At 42.2% G+C, this 15,687-nt stretch overlaps 1 protein-coding gene across 7 annotated transcripts in view; it reads right to left on the bottom strand.

Moving 5' to 3' along the window:
• Positions 1–15,687, bottom strand: part of LOC133636505 (multiple epidermal growth factor-like domains protein 11) — a 388,169-nt gene that overhangs the window by 80,508 nt on the left and 291,974 nt on the right. For all 7 annotated transcript variants that reach the window (XM_062030413.1, XM_062030416.1, XM_062030415.1 and 4 more), the window contains exons 11-13: positions 10,808–10,928; positions 2,452–2,615; positions 716–818 (exon numbers count right to left, since the gene is read on the bottom strand). In XM_062030413.1, coding sequence (XP_061886397.1) covers positions 716–818; positions 2,452–2,615; positions 10,808–10,928 — 388 coding nt within the window. The remainder of the gene's footprint in view (positions 1–715; positions 819–2,451; positions 2,616–10,807; positions 10,929–15,687) is intronic.

Here is a 15,687-nt window from a genome sequence, read left to right as displayed (position 1 = left end):
CAAAAAATGTTGCATAAAATATCACTCGTGTAAAAAGAGTGAAGCACAATATCAACATCCGGAAAATAACATAAGTTAATGAGTATCCTCTTGAATAAATATGCATTATCTATTTGTACAGTATAAATACTTGAAGATTTAATTTGGCAATGGATTATATTATGCGAGTATGCAAAATGTGTTATGGAGAACTAGAGAGCCTGCAACATGGTTTTCTTTCTTTTGTTCTCATACAGAGGGTAGCATTTGCACATTCGACAACACTTATTTGACCTCCTTACTTACTAGAAATACAGCAGAACCTCTAAAGTGCCGGCTCAAACGTTCTCCACAATGAAACTTTTATTAACTAATGTGTAATGTTTGTTAACATCTAACGTTGTCATACAAGTGTACAGAAAGTACAAGCAATATATCACTTACGAGAGCTCATGGTCAAATTTTTTTTACCTGAGGGCCACATACTAAAAAAAATCATAAAATGTGTAGGGTTTTTGCAGTAAAAAAAAAAGAAGATAAAATTTGTTCTGTGAGAGGAGACTGTGGATGACGCTTTTTCCAAATTATGGGAACAATAATAATGCAGAAAATGTATCAAAGTGGCCCCGGCACTCTTCAATCTTTCTGCAAGCGGCTCTTGCTAGAACAAGTTTTAGCACCCCTGACTTATAATAACAGTAATAATAGTAACAATTGTGATGGCAGCGTCACTTACCTGTCCAACCTGCAACACAGCGACAGAAGCCGGTAACTGGATCACAGCCATCAGCATTGGCACAATCACATCTCTCGTTGCAGTCCAAGCCATAGGATCCCTCCTGTAAGGAGGAAAACAAATTTTGTCAATTACAAATATGCAATTCGATATCATTTTTCATCATCCATCCATCCATCCAACCATCCATTTTCTACCGCTTGGGGTCGCGGTCAAGATAGCTGTGAAGATAGCAGATATTAACAAAATCAATCACTTGTGCAAAATCCCAGTTCCATTCGGGCGAAAGGTGGGGTACACCCTGGACGAGTCGCCACCTCATCGAAGGGCCAACACAGATAGACAGACAACATTCACACTCACACACTAGGGACAATGTAGTGTTGCCAATCAGCCTATCCCCAGGTGCATGTCTTTGGAGGTAGGAGGAAGCCGGAGTGCCCGGAGGGAACCCACGCAGTCACGGGAAGAACATACAAACTCCACACAGAAAGACCCCAAGCCCGGGGATCGAACCCAGGACCTTCGTATTGTGAGGCACACGTACTAACCCCTGTTTTACCATGCTGCCCCCATTTTTCATCAGTTTAACTTGATCCTTCCTTCCTCTTCTAACTATTAGCGTGTTAACATGCTAATGTTATCATGCCAGCCTTTTAACTAATTTTGTAAGTGTACACCTAAGAGTTATATATTATGTTTTTGATGCTTTTTTGTTAATTTTGCAGGTATTCACAGCTAATATGAGCATTAATGCTCATATTAGCTGTACAAATTTACTTTACAAAACAGAAGTGTAGGATATTTCTCTTGTTGCCTTATTTGTATTTGACCTTTATTAAATATATAGATGTATTTAGTGTTTGATGCAGCTGGACCAGAGAGAGAAATTGTGGGGACAAGAGGGGCAAAAGACGACAACAACAAAAAACAAAATAAAAAAAACCACAAACACACACACACAAATATATATATATATATATATATATATATATATATATATATATATATATATATATATATATATATATATATATATATATATATATATATATATATATTCTTCCGCTTATATGAAGTCGGGTCACGGGGGCAGCAGCCCAAGCAGAGAACCCTAGACTTCCCTCTCCCCAGCCACTTCGTTCAGCTCCTCCCGGGAGATCCCGAGGCGTTCCCATGCCTTAGTCTCCTTAACGTGTCCTGGGTCTTCTCCGTGGCCTTCTACCAGTCGGACGTGCCCTAATGTCCTAGGGAGGCATCCTGACCAGATGTCCAAACCACCTCATCTGGCTCCTCTCGATGTGGAGGAGCAACAACTTTACTTTGAGCTCCCCCCGAATGACAACGTTTTTCACTCTATCTCTAAGGGAGAGCCCCGCCACCCGACGGAGGAAACTCATTTCGGCTGCTTGTACCCGTGATCTTGGCCTTTTGGTCACAACCCAAAGCTAAAAACCATTGGTGAGGATGGGAACATAGATCAAGCGGTAAATTGAGAGTTTTGCCTTCCAGTTCAGCTCCTTCTTCACCACGACAGATCAAGGCAAGGTCCGATCGTAGGATTCTGATTTGGTCTACCACTTGTCCCCATTGAGGTCTTGGGTGAGCTAGAGCCTATGCCAGTCGACTTCAAACAAAAGGTAGGGTACACCCTGTACTCGTCTCCAGTCAATCCAGGGTTTATATAAACAAACAAAGCAATAGTTTCATTTTAGAGAGAAAAATAGAGAACTAACATGACACGGTATGTCACAAAAATCATCTCTCCAGCCAGGAGAGCAGGAGCAGGTTCCATTGACAGGGTCACAGGCTGCTCCATTAGCACACGGACATGTCTGATTGCAGTTCAAACCCCAGTTTCCGCTGGAGCACGGAATTGAGCAGTCCACCCCCTGCCAACCTGGACACAGACACAGACTGACCATTAGTTAACTTGTTTGGTTTGTGAGCTTTTAAAAAAGATGTTTCTTCATTAGATTTGTCTTGACCAATGATGGTTTGTAAAACAGGAGGACATGCAAAAATAGCTATTCCAATTTAAAGGTATTAATTAAATGGAGAGATGAAGAATGCCAGGTTTTTGGAAGGTGACCAAAAGCCGCCATTTAATTGGTTAATGTTGGTTTGGCGCTCCATAGACACATGTCAGATGCTCAGAATAAAAGTATTTTTTGTCTAATTTAGTTGAAAACAATTTATTACCATTATTATATCAAAATAATTAGTGAACTGAATTTCCCTTTCATTCCCATTAAATGTTTTGAACATATCATTTAGCCTTAATGACATTAATACCTCATAACATGACAATGAATGCCATTAACATTTCTAATTAATTTGCAAAATGTACAAATGTTCAACAGACTGACAATTTCAGTAGATATTGACCGTTTGTAATTTTTGTTGCATTGAGTGATTACATTTTTCTGTCATGATGAGTTAACTATAAACTAAATCTAGTTTTGAATTAGAGGTTGATAAGTTTGAGTGTATGCATTATAAAGTCATGTAAATTGTTTGTAGTCATTAATTAATGTCATTTTTGCATGTGATGTAATGCAATGCAACCACCTCAACAATGCAAAGTGTGGCAGGATGTGGGTGACATTCTAGAAAAAATTGAATCGAACTATGCAAATTAGGGCTGGGTGATAATATGATTGATTGATTGATGATAGTGATAAGTTTCAGGTCAATTACGGTGATCAGCTGTCAGCCTATTAACTTGATCAAACGTGGCAGAAATCTCTCTGACAACAGCCGATCAGACTCGACCTTTTCACACTACACTTGTATGTAGTTGAAGAAGTTAACAAAATAAGCAAACTTGGAACTAAACACACAGTTGTGGGAAGCAAATTAAGTGTAAACTGTGAATTATCCTCCGAAGATGAGGCTTGAGAAAAATAGCTAACTCGACGTCGGTGGCACGGGTCGCCAAAGTAATGTGGAGCAAATTAAGCCCATTTACAAGGTGAGACCACCGGCAACACAACAAATGTGTTCAGTCATTTTAAAAAGTACCACCCAAGCGATTATACGGAAAGCGTGAAGATGCGAGTCTGTACAGCTTGCTATTGCTACTAGCGTTGCGGCCACCGGATTATCCTAAATACAAACCCCGTTTCCATATGAGTTGGGAAATTGTGTTAGATGTAAATATAAACGGAATACAATGATTTGCAAATCATTTTCAACCCATATTCAGTTGAATATGCTACAAAGACAACATATTTGATGTTCAAACTGATAAACATTTTTTTTTTTGCAAATAATCATTAACTTTAGAATTTGATGCCAGCAACACGTGACAAAAAATTTGGGAAAGGTGGCAATAAATACTGATAAAGTTGAGGAATGCTCATCAAACACTTATTAGGAACATCCCACAGGTGAACAGGCAAATTGGGAACAGGTGGGTGTTAGATTCCATGAAATGCTCAGTCATTCACAAACAAGGATGGGGCGAGGGTCACCACTTTGTCAACAAATGTGTGAGCAAATTGTTGAACAGTTTAAGAAAAAACTTTCTCAACAAGCTATTGCAAGGAATTTAGGGATTTCACCATCTACGGTCCGTAATATCAATCAATCAATCAATTAATGTTTATTTATATAGCCCTAAATCACAAGTGTCTCAAAGGTCTGTACAAGCCACAACGACATCCTCGGTACAGAGCCCACATACGGGCAAGGAAAACTCACCCCAGTGGGACGTCAATGTGAATGACTATGAGAAACCTTGGAGAGGACCGCATATGTGGGTAACCCACCCCTCTAGGGGAGACCGAAAGCAATAGATGTCGAGTGGGTCTGACATAATATTGTGAAAGTCCAACACATCAGCGAAAGTCCAGTCCATAGTGGGGCCAGCAGGAACCATCCCGAGCGGAGACGGGTCAGCAGCGTAGAGATGTCCCCATCCGATGCACAGGCTAGCGGAGCAGAGTAGAAAAGAAAAGAAAAGAAACGGCAGATCAACTGGTCTAAAAAGGGAGTCTAGTTAAAGGCTAGAGTATACAAATGAGTTTTAAGATGAGACTTAAATGCTTCTACTGAGGTAGCATCTCTAACTTTTACCGGGAGGGCATTCCATAGTATTGGAGTCCGAATAGAAAACGCTCTATAGCCCGCAGACTTTTTTTGGGCTCTGGGAATCACTAATAAGCCGGAGTTCTTTGAACGCAGATTTCTTGCTGGGACATATGGTACAATACAATCGGCAAGATAGGCAGGAGCTTGACCGTGTAGTATTTTATACGTAAGTAGTAAAACCTTAAAGTCGCATCTTAGGTGCACAGGAAGCCAGTGCAAGTGAGCCAGTATTGGCGTAATATGATCAAACTTTCTTGTTTTTGTCAAAGGTCTAGCAGCCGCATTTTGTACCAACCGTAATCTTATATCAATATTAATATCATCAAAGGGTTCAGAGAATCTGGAGAAATCACTGCACGTAAGCAGCTAAGCCTGTGACCTTCGATCCCTCAGGCTGTACTGCATCAACAAGCGACATCAGTGTGTAAAGAATATCACCACATGGGCTCAGGAACACTTCAGAAACCAACTGTCAGTAACTACAGTTGGTCGCTACATCTGTAAGTGCAAGTTAAAACTCTCCTATGCAAGGCAAAAACCGTTTATCAACATCCATAAACACCGTCGGCTTCGCTGGGCTTGAGCTCATCTAAGATGGACTGATACAAAGTGGAAAAGTGTTCTGTGGTCTGACGAGTCCAAATTTGAAATTGTTTCTGGAAACTGTGGACGTCGTGTCCTCCAGACCAAAGAGAAAAAGAACCATCCGGATTGTTATAGGTGCAAAGTTGAAAAGCCAGCATGTGTGATGGTATGGGGGTGTATTAGTGCCCAAGACATGGGTAACTTACACATTTGTGAAGGCGCCATTAATGCTGAAAGGTACATACAGGTTTTGGAGCAACATATGTTGCCATCCAAGCAACGTTACCATGGACGCCCCTGCTTATTTCAGCAAGACAATGCCAAGCCACGTGTTACATCAAGGTGGCTTCATAGTAAAAGAGTGCGGGTACTAGACTGGCCTGCCTGTAGTCCAGACCTGTCTCCCATTGAAAATGTGTGGCGCATTATGAAGCCTAAAATACCACAATGGAGACCCCCGGACTGTTGAACAACTTAAGCTGTACATCAAGCAAGAATGGGAAAGAATTCCACCTGAGAAGCTTAAAAAATGTGTCTCCTCAGTTCCCAAACGTTTACTGGGTGTTGTTTAAAGGAAAGGCCATGTAACACAGTGGTGAACATGCCCTTTCCCAACTACTTTGGCACATGTTGCAGCCATGAAATTCTAAGTTAATTATTATTTGCAAAAAAAAAATAAAGTTTATGAGTTTGAACATCAAATATCTTGTCTTTGTAGTGCATTCAACTGAATATGGGTTGAAAATGATTTGCAAATCATTGTATTCCGTTTATATTTACATCTAACACAATTTCCCAACTCATATGGAAACGGGGTTTGTACTTCTCAGATAGAAATGTAAAAAAATGAATATATGAATTAAGTAGTTGGAAGCTTCAAAAAGTACTTTGTGAACATTGGTCCAATTCTGGAGGAAAAGATTCCATATCCCGAGTCAGTTGAGGATTTGGATGACACTACAGACAGAAATCTCCACTCGATGTTCCTCGAAGGTGTGACAAAAGAGGAAATAATCAATATTGTGAAAAAATGTAAATCCAAGACCTCAACTGATTGTAACAGAATTGATATGGAAACAGTAAAAACAGTTATTGAAGAGATTTCAGAAACTTTAACATATATGAGCAACCTATCATTTCAAACAGACAAATTCCCAGACAAAATGAAAATAGTCGTACCAATTTATAAGACTGGAGACAACCACCAGTTTACAAACTACAGACCTGTTTCTCTACTTTCACAATTTTATAATTTATAGAAAAATTGTTTAACAACAAGGTTGGGCAAATTCATCAATAAAAACAAAACACTCACAGACAACCAATACGGATACAGAGCCAACATCTCAACATCAATGACTTTAATTGAAACAACGGAAGATATCACCAATGCAATAAAAAAATGTGCTGCTGCAGTGTTTATGGATTTAACAAAAGCATTTGACACAATTAATCACAGTATCTTAATAAACTAATTAGAACAGTATAGGTAAGAAGCTACTTAACCAACAGGAAGCAATACGTGAAGATAGGCGAACACAATTCTACAGAGCTGAAAATATCTTGTGGCGTACCTCAGGGATCAATACTTGGACCAAAATTGTTCAATCTTTACATAAACAACATTTATAAAGTTACAAAGGACTTAAAGTTGTCATGTGGGGGTCGCATATTTGTGCGGGATCGTTCCTCCAGTGCAACACGGACACTCCGGACAAAAACGTGAAGGTAAGAGATGATTTATTTACATAAATCATAGGCAAACAGAAAACAAGCAAAAGAAAAGCGTGCCGAATGCACGGGAAGCTAAGGCTAACACTTAGCACAGAACTAGGACATGAAACAAAACCAACATAACACTTGCTTACCGCAAACAAGGAGGCCAGACAGAGTGTGGCGGGCAACGTGAATAAATAGCTCTCTGATTAGTGTTTAACAGCAGGTGAACGTGCCGAACACTAATCAGAGGCAGGTGAAACCAATTCGTCCCCATGGTAACCAAAACAAACCCCTGAAGTGCACAAAAACAACTAAGGAAGTCCAAAACTAACAGAATATAACTAAACAAAACATGATCCGGACCACGGATCATGACAGAGCCTCCCCCTTAAGGACAGATTCTAGATGTCCAAAAAAAACAAGAACAAAACACTAGCAGGGTCAAAAGTCACGGGCGGGCGGAGGGAGGACTTCGAGGTGGGTCGCCAGGCCAAGTGTCCCCAAATCCACCGAGGCAAAGTCAAGTGGCGGCGGCGAGTGGAACGCCGCTGCAGCAGACGAGGCGGGCGACGAGGGAATGGCCACATTCGTGGCCGACGGGGAGGTGGGCGCACTCGGCGAGGCGGACGACCAGGGAGCGGCCACATCCGTGGTCGACGGGGAGGTGGGCGCGTCGGCGCCGTCCTGGCAGGCTTGGACGCCGCAGTGGGCGAGTCAGGCGTGGTAGCAGGTACCGGCGGCGAGTCAGGCGTGGGAGCAGGTACCGTTGTCTGGCGAGGAGCAGGTACCGGTGTCTGGCGAGGAGCAGGTGCAGGCGTCTGGCGAGGAGCAGGTGCAGGCGTCTGGCGAGGAGCAGGTGCAGGCGTCTGGCGAGGAGCAGGTGCAGGCGTCTGGCGAGGAGCAGGTGCGGGTGCCAGCCGAGGAGCAGGTACGGGTGCCAGCCGAGGAGCAGGTACGGGTGCCAGCCGAGGAGCAGGTACGGGTGCCAGCCGAGGAGCAGGTACGGGTGCCAGCCGAGGAGCAGGTACAGGTGCCAGCCGAGGAGCAGGTACAGGTGCCAGCCGGGGTGGAGGTACTGGTGCCAGCCGGGGTGCAGGTACTGGTGCCAGCCGGGGTGCAGGTATTGGTGCCAGCCGGGGTGCAGGTACAGGTACTGGAGATGGTGGCGTCTGCAGGCCCACCGGACAAGATGGTGGCATCTGCAGGCCCACCGGACAAGATGGTGGCGTCTGCAGGCCCACCGGACAAGATGGTGGTGTCCGCAGGCCCACCCGGGCAGAGGTTAGCCATGAGCATGGCGGATGTGGTCTAGCTGGGGGTTGCGGCTTCGCATGCCGACGGACTGGTGGTGGAGGACGGGCTGGAGGTTGCGGCTTGGCAGGCCGAAAGACTGGTGGTGGCGGCCGGGATGGAGGTTGCTAACTGGCTGGGCGCAGCCGAGCAGCCCCACCAGCACAGCTCCCGGCCCCAGCCCCTCCCTCAAGGGGCGGATACCAGACGGCTCTCTAAGGGTGGGTGGCGGGAAGTCAGGAGGGGGGCAAAATCCTCCCCTCTAAATTGTCCAAAATGTCTTTTCCCATCCCCCACCTGAGGTCTTTTGGGAGGATGAGAGGAAAAAGTCACTGACGTGGGCGGGGCTAGAGTCCTAGGGGGCGGAGCTTGGCACTCAGAAGGAGACTGTGGCTGACATCTAAATTTCAACAGAATGTCCTGATAATGTTTTATTTTAGGAATGAAGTCCTTTGGAGGCGGCTGACAGAAAGAGTTAGAAGAATTTTTAAAAAATAATTCGTCTCTGACGTCATCCACAGTGGGCGGGGTGACATCATCCGCGCAGGTCTCCAGCTGACTGACAGCCCAATCGGTGAATTGCTTAGCGAAATGTGTGATGGGATTACCAAACAATGGCGGCGAAGAGCGGGCTGCTTGAGGCGTGCTGTGTGCCGGAGGAGGAGTCTGAGGGAGCGGCGCGTCCGGGTAGCGAAGCGACTTCCGTCCTCGCTGACGCGTCCCCATCTCGTCAAAGTCCGTGGCGAAGGAACTGTTGGCTGGCCTCCTTATGTCATGTGGGGGTCGCATATTTGTGCGGGATCGTTCCTCCAGTGCAACACGGACACTCCGGACAAAAACGTGAAGGTAAGAGATGATTTATTTGCATAAATCATAGGCAAACAGAAAACAAGCAAAAGAAAAGCGTGCCGAATGCACGGGAAGCTAAGGCTAACACTTGGCACAGAACTAGGACATGAAACAAAACCAACATAACACTTGCTTACCGCAAACAAGGAGGCCAGACAGAGTGTGACGGGCAACGTGAATAAATAGCTCTCTGATTAGTGTTTAACAGCAGGTGAACGTGCCGAACACTAATCAGAGGCAGGTGAAACCAATTCGTCCCCATGGTAACCAAAACAAACCCCTGAAGTGCACAAAAACAACTAAGGAAGTCCAAAACTAACAGAATACAACTAAACAAAACATGATCCGGACCACGGATCATGACAAAAGTTAGTATTATTTGCAGAAGATACAACTGTGTTTTGTTCAGGAAAGAACACACAGAAGTTAATCCAAATAATAACAAAAATAAATGAAGAAATTAAAATGATGGTTTGACAAAAACAGACTGTGGAGGGGGCGTGGTCCACGCGCTCGTGCGGGCAGGGCGTGTGCAGGAGCCGGCTACGAAGCAGCTGCAGGTGAGTGGATAACCCAGCTGGAACAGGTTGTCTAATCACCTGTCTCTCTATTTAAAGCAGCGTGAGGAGCCCGGGGAGGCAGAGAAGCCCGGAGAGCCAGAGAGAGACGGAACGTGAGAAGGAGAGAGAGAGAGAGAGAGAGAGAGAGAGAGAGAGAGAGAGAGAGAGAGACCAGACAAACAGAAACGAAAAGAGAAAATAAAACAAACTCAAAATCCTGCTACCCAGCCTGATTCTTCCGCTTCACAGCGAACCCAGCAACCTCACCTGTTACACAGACTATCTTTGAATCTCAGTAAAAGTTAAAAAAATGCTATTCGGTAACAGTTGATGGAAAAGTCAAACACAAATACAAATAGATGGAGTAGATATTGAAAGGGTAAAAGAAAACACATTTTTGGTGTAATAATAGATGATAAAATGAACTGGAAATCTCATGTAAAAGATATATAACATAAAGTAGCAAGAAACACGTCAATAATGAATTAAAAAAAATATGTTCTGGACCAAAAACTACTCCATATTCTCTACTGCTCGGTAGTGTTACCATATCTGACTTATTGTGTAGAAATATGGGGAAACAGCTACAAATGTGTGCTTCATTCACTAATGGTGTTATAAAAATGATCAGTTAGGATAATACATAATGTTGAATATAGAGAACATACAAACCCTTTATTTATGGAATTTAAATGACTAAAACCTAATGATTTGGTGCATTTGCAAACAGCTAAAATGATGTACAAAGCAAACTATAACCTGCTACCCAAGAATGTACAACAAACAAACAATGAAAAAAACTGCGATTTATAATCCGAAAAATACGGTATGTTGTGTCGATGCAGTTCTGAAACTATACAGTTTTCAATGTCCCACATTCCTGTTGTGTCTGTAAAATAACAAAAATAAAGTAAAAACCTTGCTAGATATCCTTGGAATGTAACGAGGCAATGAGAGAAACAACCAAATACAAAGTCACAGAGAGGAACAGCACCTTCTCTGCACATGCAGGAGCCGTCAATATGTGAGCACGAAATCTCATTGTGACAGGAACATGACGACGTGCAGTTGATTCCATACAGGCCTGTAGGACAGCTGATTGAGCAGTCATCACCCTAAAGAGAAGAGACATAAAGGTGAAAAAGGTACACATATGGGAACGCTTACACACCAGCACACACTTGTAAATTCATATTGTGTTGCACACTGTCAAGGTGCTTCTGTGTTCTTCCTGGCGCTTTTGTGTACAAGTAGCAGGAGACTGCAATCAAGTCACATCAAACATTCCCAAGGAAGTCACTCTAGGGAAATTACACAAATTGTTCTTGCTCATGGTATTGATGTCTTTCCATATTTTCTGCCGCTTGTCCCTTTCATGGATGCGGGGGAGCTGGAGCCTATTCCAGCGTCTAAATTAAAAGTATAACAGTACCTTAATTTATCTTATAACCCATTATTATTATGATTCTGTTTTGGAAATAAAAATGTTCTCCAAAAGTTTGCCCGGTTTTTGTACACGGTCTTGGTTATTGTAGTCTATGGCAAAACTTTGCGCATAACAAACTACCGTGGTCAGTTTGCCTGCGTATAATTTTTTTAAGTAATCAATTGCCCAAATAAAGAATCCCAATCAGGCATTTTGAGGGATCCTTCTTAGATGTTCTCATGGTTTTTTTTGTCAAAAAAAAAAATTGGAAGGACACAAATCTGTTGATATAAGTACGTTTGTATTATTATTATCTAAGTTTAATAGACCCATATCCATCAGACCGTGTTTGATTAGGAGTTAAGAATTGCATTATCCCTGTATCATTTGTTGGCAGTTTAAAGAGACATGTTTGAATACTGAAGCAGACATTTAGAGAAGCATTTTGAAAGTAAAGGATTCCGGGAGGAGCTCATAGTCTTCGATCAACAACTGTATCTTAAGTGCAGAGAGCAGGGGCAGAGCAAAGGTACTGGTTTTGAAGATAACATTACTAATTCTGAACGTGAAGTAGTGTATATCTTACTTTGATTAAATCTAGTGAATTTAAGCCACAGATAGATGTCAGATCATCAATTAAAATTCTGAACATAAGAACCCCTCTGAATATGTTCCTACTTTCTACTACATACTGTATGGCAGAGACAGGTCATTTCAGTTAAATTTAATTCTCCATGGCTTATCAAGAGCAGTGTTGAGTGGTAGCAGTCAAAGTGAGGTAGCTTTATGTTCTCTCCCACCAACTAACTGCAGATTCTTCATGGTAACCAGGCCAGACAAGATACTGTACCATCATAACCACTATATTGTGTGCAGCAGGTGGTGATTCATATGCCTCTTTTCCACTGCACGGTACTTACTCGGCTTGACAGGGCTGTACTCGATATTCCCTGTATGTTGCTTTTCCATTGGCAAAACCATATATTATTAGGTGGACTACAGTGAAACCCGTTTATGTCAACGCATCTTGGACTGACTGACTGACATCGACATAACTGAAATCGAAAAGGGAAATTAGCCATTGCTTCCACATTTACAAGTTACTTTTGTCAGAGACAGAAGGAGAACTAGTGATAATAAAGGATTTTTGAACCTACAGTACATCGGTTTGTTGACATAATTTTCCTCCATTTCTGCATGTGTTTAGTCAGATTCTTCTGTTTTCAAATGACATTTTATACTCTTATCCAGAGTCAAGTAGAGTAACCGAAAATGTTACTTAATTAACCCCATATTTACAAAAGATGCGTAATGTCTTCGTGCTTCGTTTGTCCGTCAATACCCACCTGCGGCGTCAGTGACCGCACTGACTTGACTTGTGCGGCAAAAACTTTGTCTTGCAGAACGACTACTTTATTGTTGTATTTGTAGCAAACAGCAGCAACAACACTCCTGGCAAGTTACCACACACACTTCTCATTCAACTCCCGCTAATCACTCCACTGCTTCTCCCGCACAGGTCCACAAAATAGCTGTGCTACGCCAGAAACATGATTCTGTGATTTTGGACCTCCAGAAACAGCTTATCATCCATCGACTCCATGGGGTGAAATTAAGTCTGAAAATAATTGGCAGGATGACTTCAGGTCTGTAACCAGGTGTAAAATAAGATCCACCCAAAAACATGCAGTATTTTATTTTCAAAATTTACCGCAGAAAATGTGACTGGAAAGCTGTGGACTGGCAGAGATTAGCTTGTGCGATGAAGCGCATCCACAGGCTGTAGAAAGTGACACATTGACTAGAATAGAAATGTATTCAGGTACATTACTTTTTAACTACCGTATTTTTCGGATTATAAGTCGCTCCGGAGAATAAGTCGCACCGGCTGAAAATGCATAATAAATAAGGAAAAAAACATATGAGTCGCACTGGAGTATAAGTCGCATTTTTTGGGGAAATTTATTTGATAAAACCCAACACCAAGAATAGACATTTGAAAGGCAATTTAAAATAAATAAAGAATAGTGAACAACAGACTGAATAAGTGTATGTTATATGACGCATAAATAACCAACTGAGAACGTGCCTGGTATGTTAACGTAACATATTATGGTAAGAGTCATTCAATAACTATAACATATAGAACATGCTATACGTTTACCAAACAATCTGTCACTCCTAATCGCTAAATCCGATGAAATCTTATACGTCTAGTCTCTTACGTGAATGAGCTAAATAATATTATTTGATATTTTACGGTAATGTGTTAATAATTTCACACATAAGTCACTCCTGAGTATAAGTCGCACCCCCGGCCAAACTATGAAAAAAACTGCGACTTATAGTCCGAAAAATACGGTACAATGTTAGGGGCGTCACATTTTCAGAAAGGACTTTTCACATCACTATTACTCTTATTGTGTATATTTTGGAGAACTTGCATCCTCTGCAGTAGACATTTTTTATTGTCTATTTATTTTGTCAGAGTTACAAAATTCGGGGAAAGAAATTGCTCTGTCCATACAACAGTAGCTGACCTATTGCAAAAAAACTGGTCAAGGATAATCAATTTGACGGTGTTTGAAATTTTTTAGGAATCATTTGCAAAAATGCTGTCTTGCCCCAAGGTTTTTTAATTGATCTCGCTGGAAGGTCTGGCGCCATTCCAGGACCAGTGGTTGAGGTGCAGGCAGCATACCCCTTCCCCTTCGAGCTGTCCTGGATGAAATTAAATTCTTTTTCCAATCATTTTGGAACTTGCAAGAGTATTTCTTATTTTTAATAATAATAATAATAATAATACCTGGGATTTATATAGCGCTTTTCTAAGTACCCAAAGTCGCTTTACATGTTAAAAACCCATCATTCATTCACACCTGGTGGTGGTAAGCTACTTTCGTAGCCACAGCTGCCCTGGGGTAGACTGACTATAGATTATAGATTTTACTCGTCGTCCATGTCTCTTCGTTCTTCTGCTTGGTCTCCTTCTTGTTGTGTGTGCAGTTGTCCACTGAGCTCCAAAAGCCGTAGATGTTATTGTAGCGTCCCGGAAAAGTTAGTGCTGCAAGGGATTCTGGGCATTTGTTCTGTTGTGTTTATGTTGTGTTACGGTGCGGATGTTCTCCCGAAATGTGTTTGTCATTCTTGTGGGTGGGTGTGGGTTCACAGTGTGGCGCATATTAGTAACAGTGTTAAAGTTGTTTATACGGTGACATGTATGGCTGTAGAGCAAGTATGCTTTGCATTCACTTGTGTGCGTGTGTGTGCTTGACATAAACGTTATCATTACACCAGTTAAAATATCATACGTGTCAGCATTTCTTGACATCTTCGAGTAAAGACCATTGTTAAACCCGTCCATCGCTACATTGTAATGTGACTGAGCTGGCAAGCTGTTTATATGGAGGAAAAGCGGACACCTGGACAGCATGCGGCTGTTAAGGGGTGAAGGTTTCAGGTGAGAGAGGACGCTAAAGGCAGTGCCTTTAAGGCACGCCCCCAATATTGTTGTCCAGGTGGAAATTGTGAGAAATTCGGGAGAATGGTTGCCCCGGGAGATTTTCGGGAGGGGCACTGAAATTCGGGAGTCCCCCGGGAAAATCGGGAGGGTTGGCAAGTATTTTCTGTGCCTCCATGTCCAGCTGCAAATCTCACTGCCCGCATCTGAGATTACATGTAGATACAGTGTCACGAAACACAAAAGTTAACAAGGCACTTCTTTAGATGAGGCTGGAAGTTTGTGTATTGATCTGTGCTGGTTAATACAACCAATAACTGAGCATTTTACCTTATTAGTCTCACCACGGACATATTTTGGTTTGCATTACAAACATGTCCCATAATATAGAAATGGCGTCTTGCGGAAAACCTCTACCTTCTATTGAGATATCGACACAATGGCAGATTACCTTACAATCATCAAAAACTCCAAACAGCTCATCTGGAACAAGGCAATATCGATGTATTAACTTTTTGGTCCTTATAGGGATCAAAAACAGGTGGCAGCAGGTAAGAAAAGTGGGTTTTGCATAATACGACCCCTTTCAGCAGGGACTTTTTAGTATTAAGAACACAGTGGACAAGGGATTTGTTAGTCGGCCAGCGTAGACTGATTGTTGACATAAGTGGTTTCCAATGAAGGTACTATAGACTAGTCCGTTTATTTTGTATCTATCTTGAAGTTGTTTTTTTGTAATTGTAGTTTTGTGTTGAATTATATACATTCCTTATTTTCCAGACTATAAGTCGTTACTTTTTTCATACGCTTTGAACCCTGCGGCTTATAAAACGGTGCGGCTAATATATGGATTTTTTTTCACTAATAACTCCAATGTTTTGTATTCAACAAACAATTTCCATATTACACTGACAAAGACACTGAAAAAGGTGTTCTACTGTTTGGGCTATGGCGCCATCTTTTGAGTGAGTTTGCTCACTGCAGGTGC

The sequence above is a fragment of the Entelurus aequoreus genome, linkage group LG02 (assembly GCF_033978785.1).
Source record: "Entelurus aequoreus isolate RoL-2023_Sb linkage group LG02, RoL_Eaeq_v1.1, whole genome shotgun sequence".
In the NCBI taxonomy this organism is placed as follows: Eukaryota; Metazoa; Chordata; class Actinopteri; order Syngnathiformes; family Syngnathidae; genus Entelurus; species Entelurus aequoreus.
The sequence above is the reverse complement of the archived record's forward strand: the minus strand, read 5'-3'. Positions and strand labels throughout refer to the sequence as shown.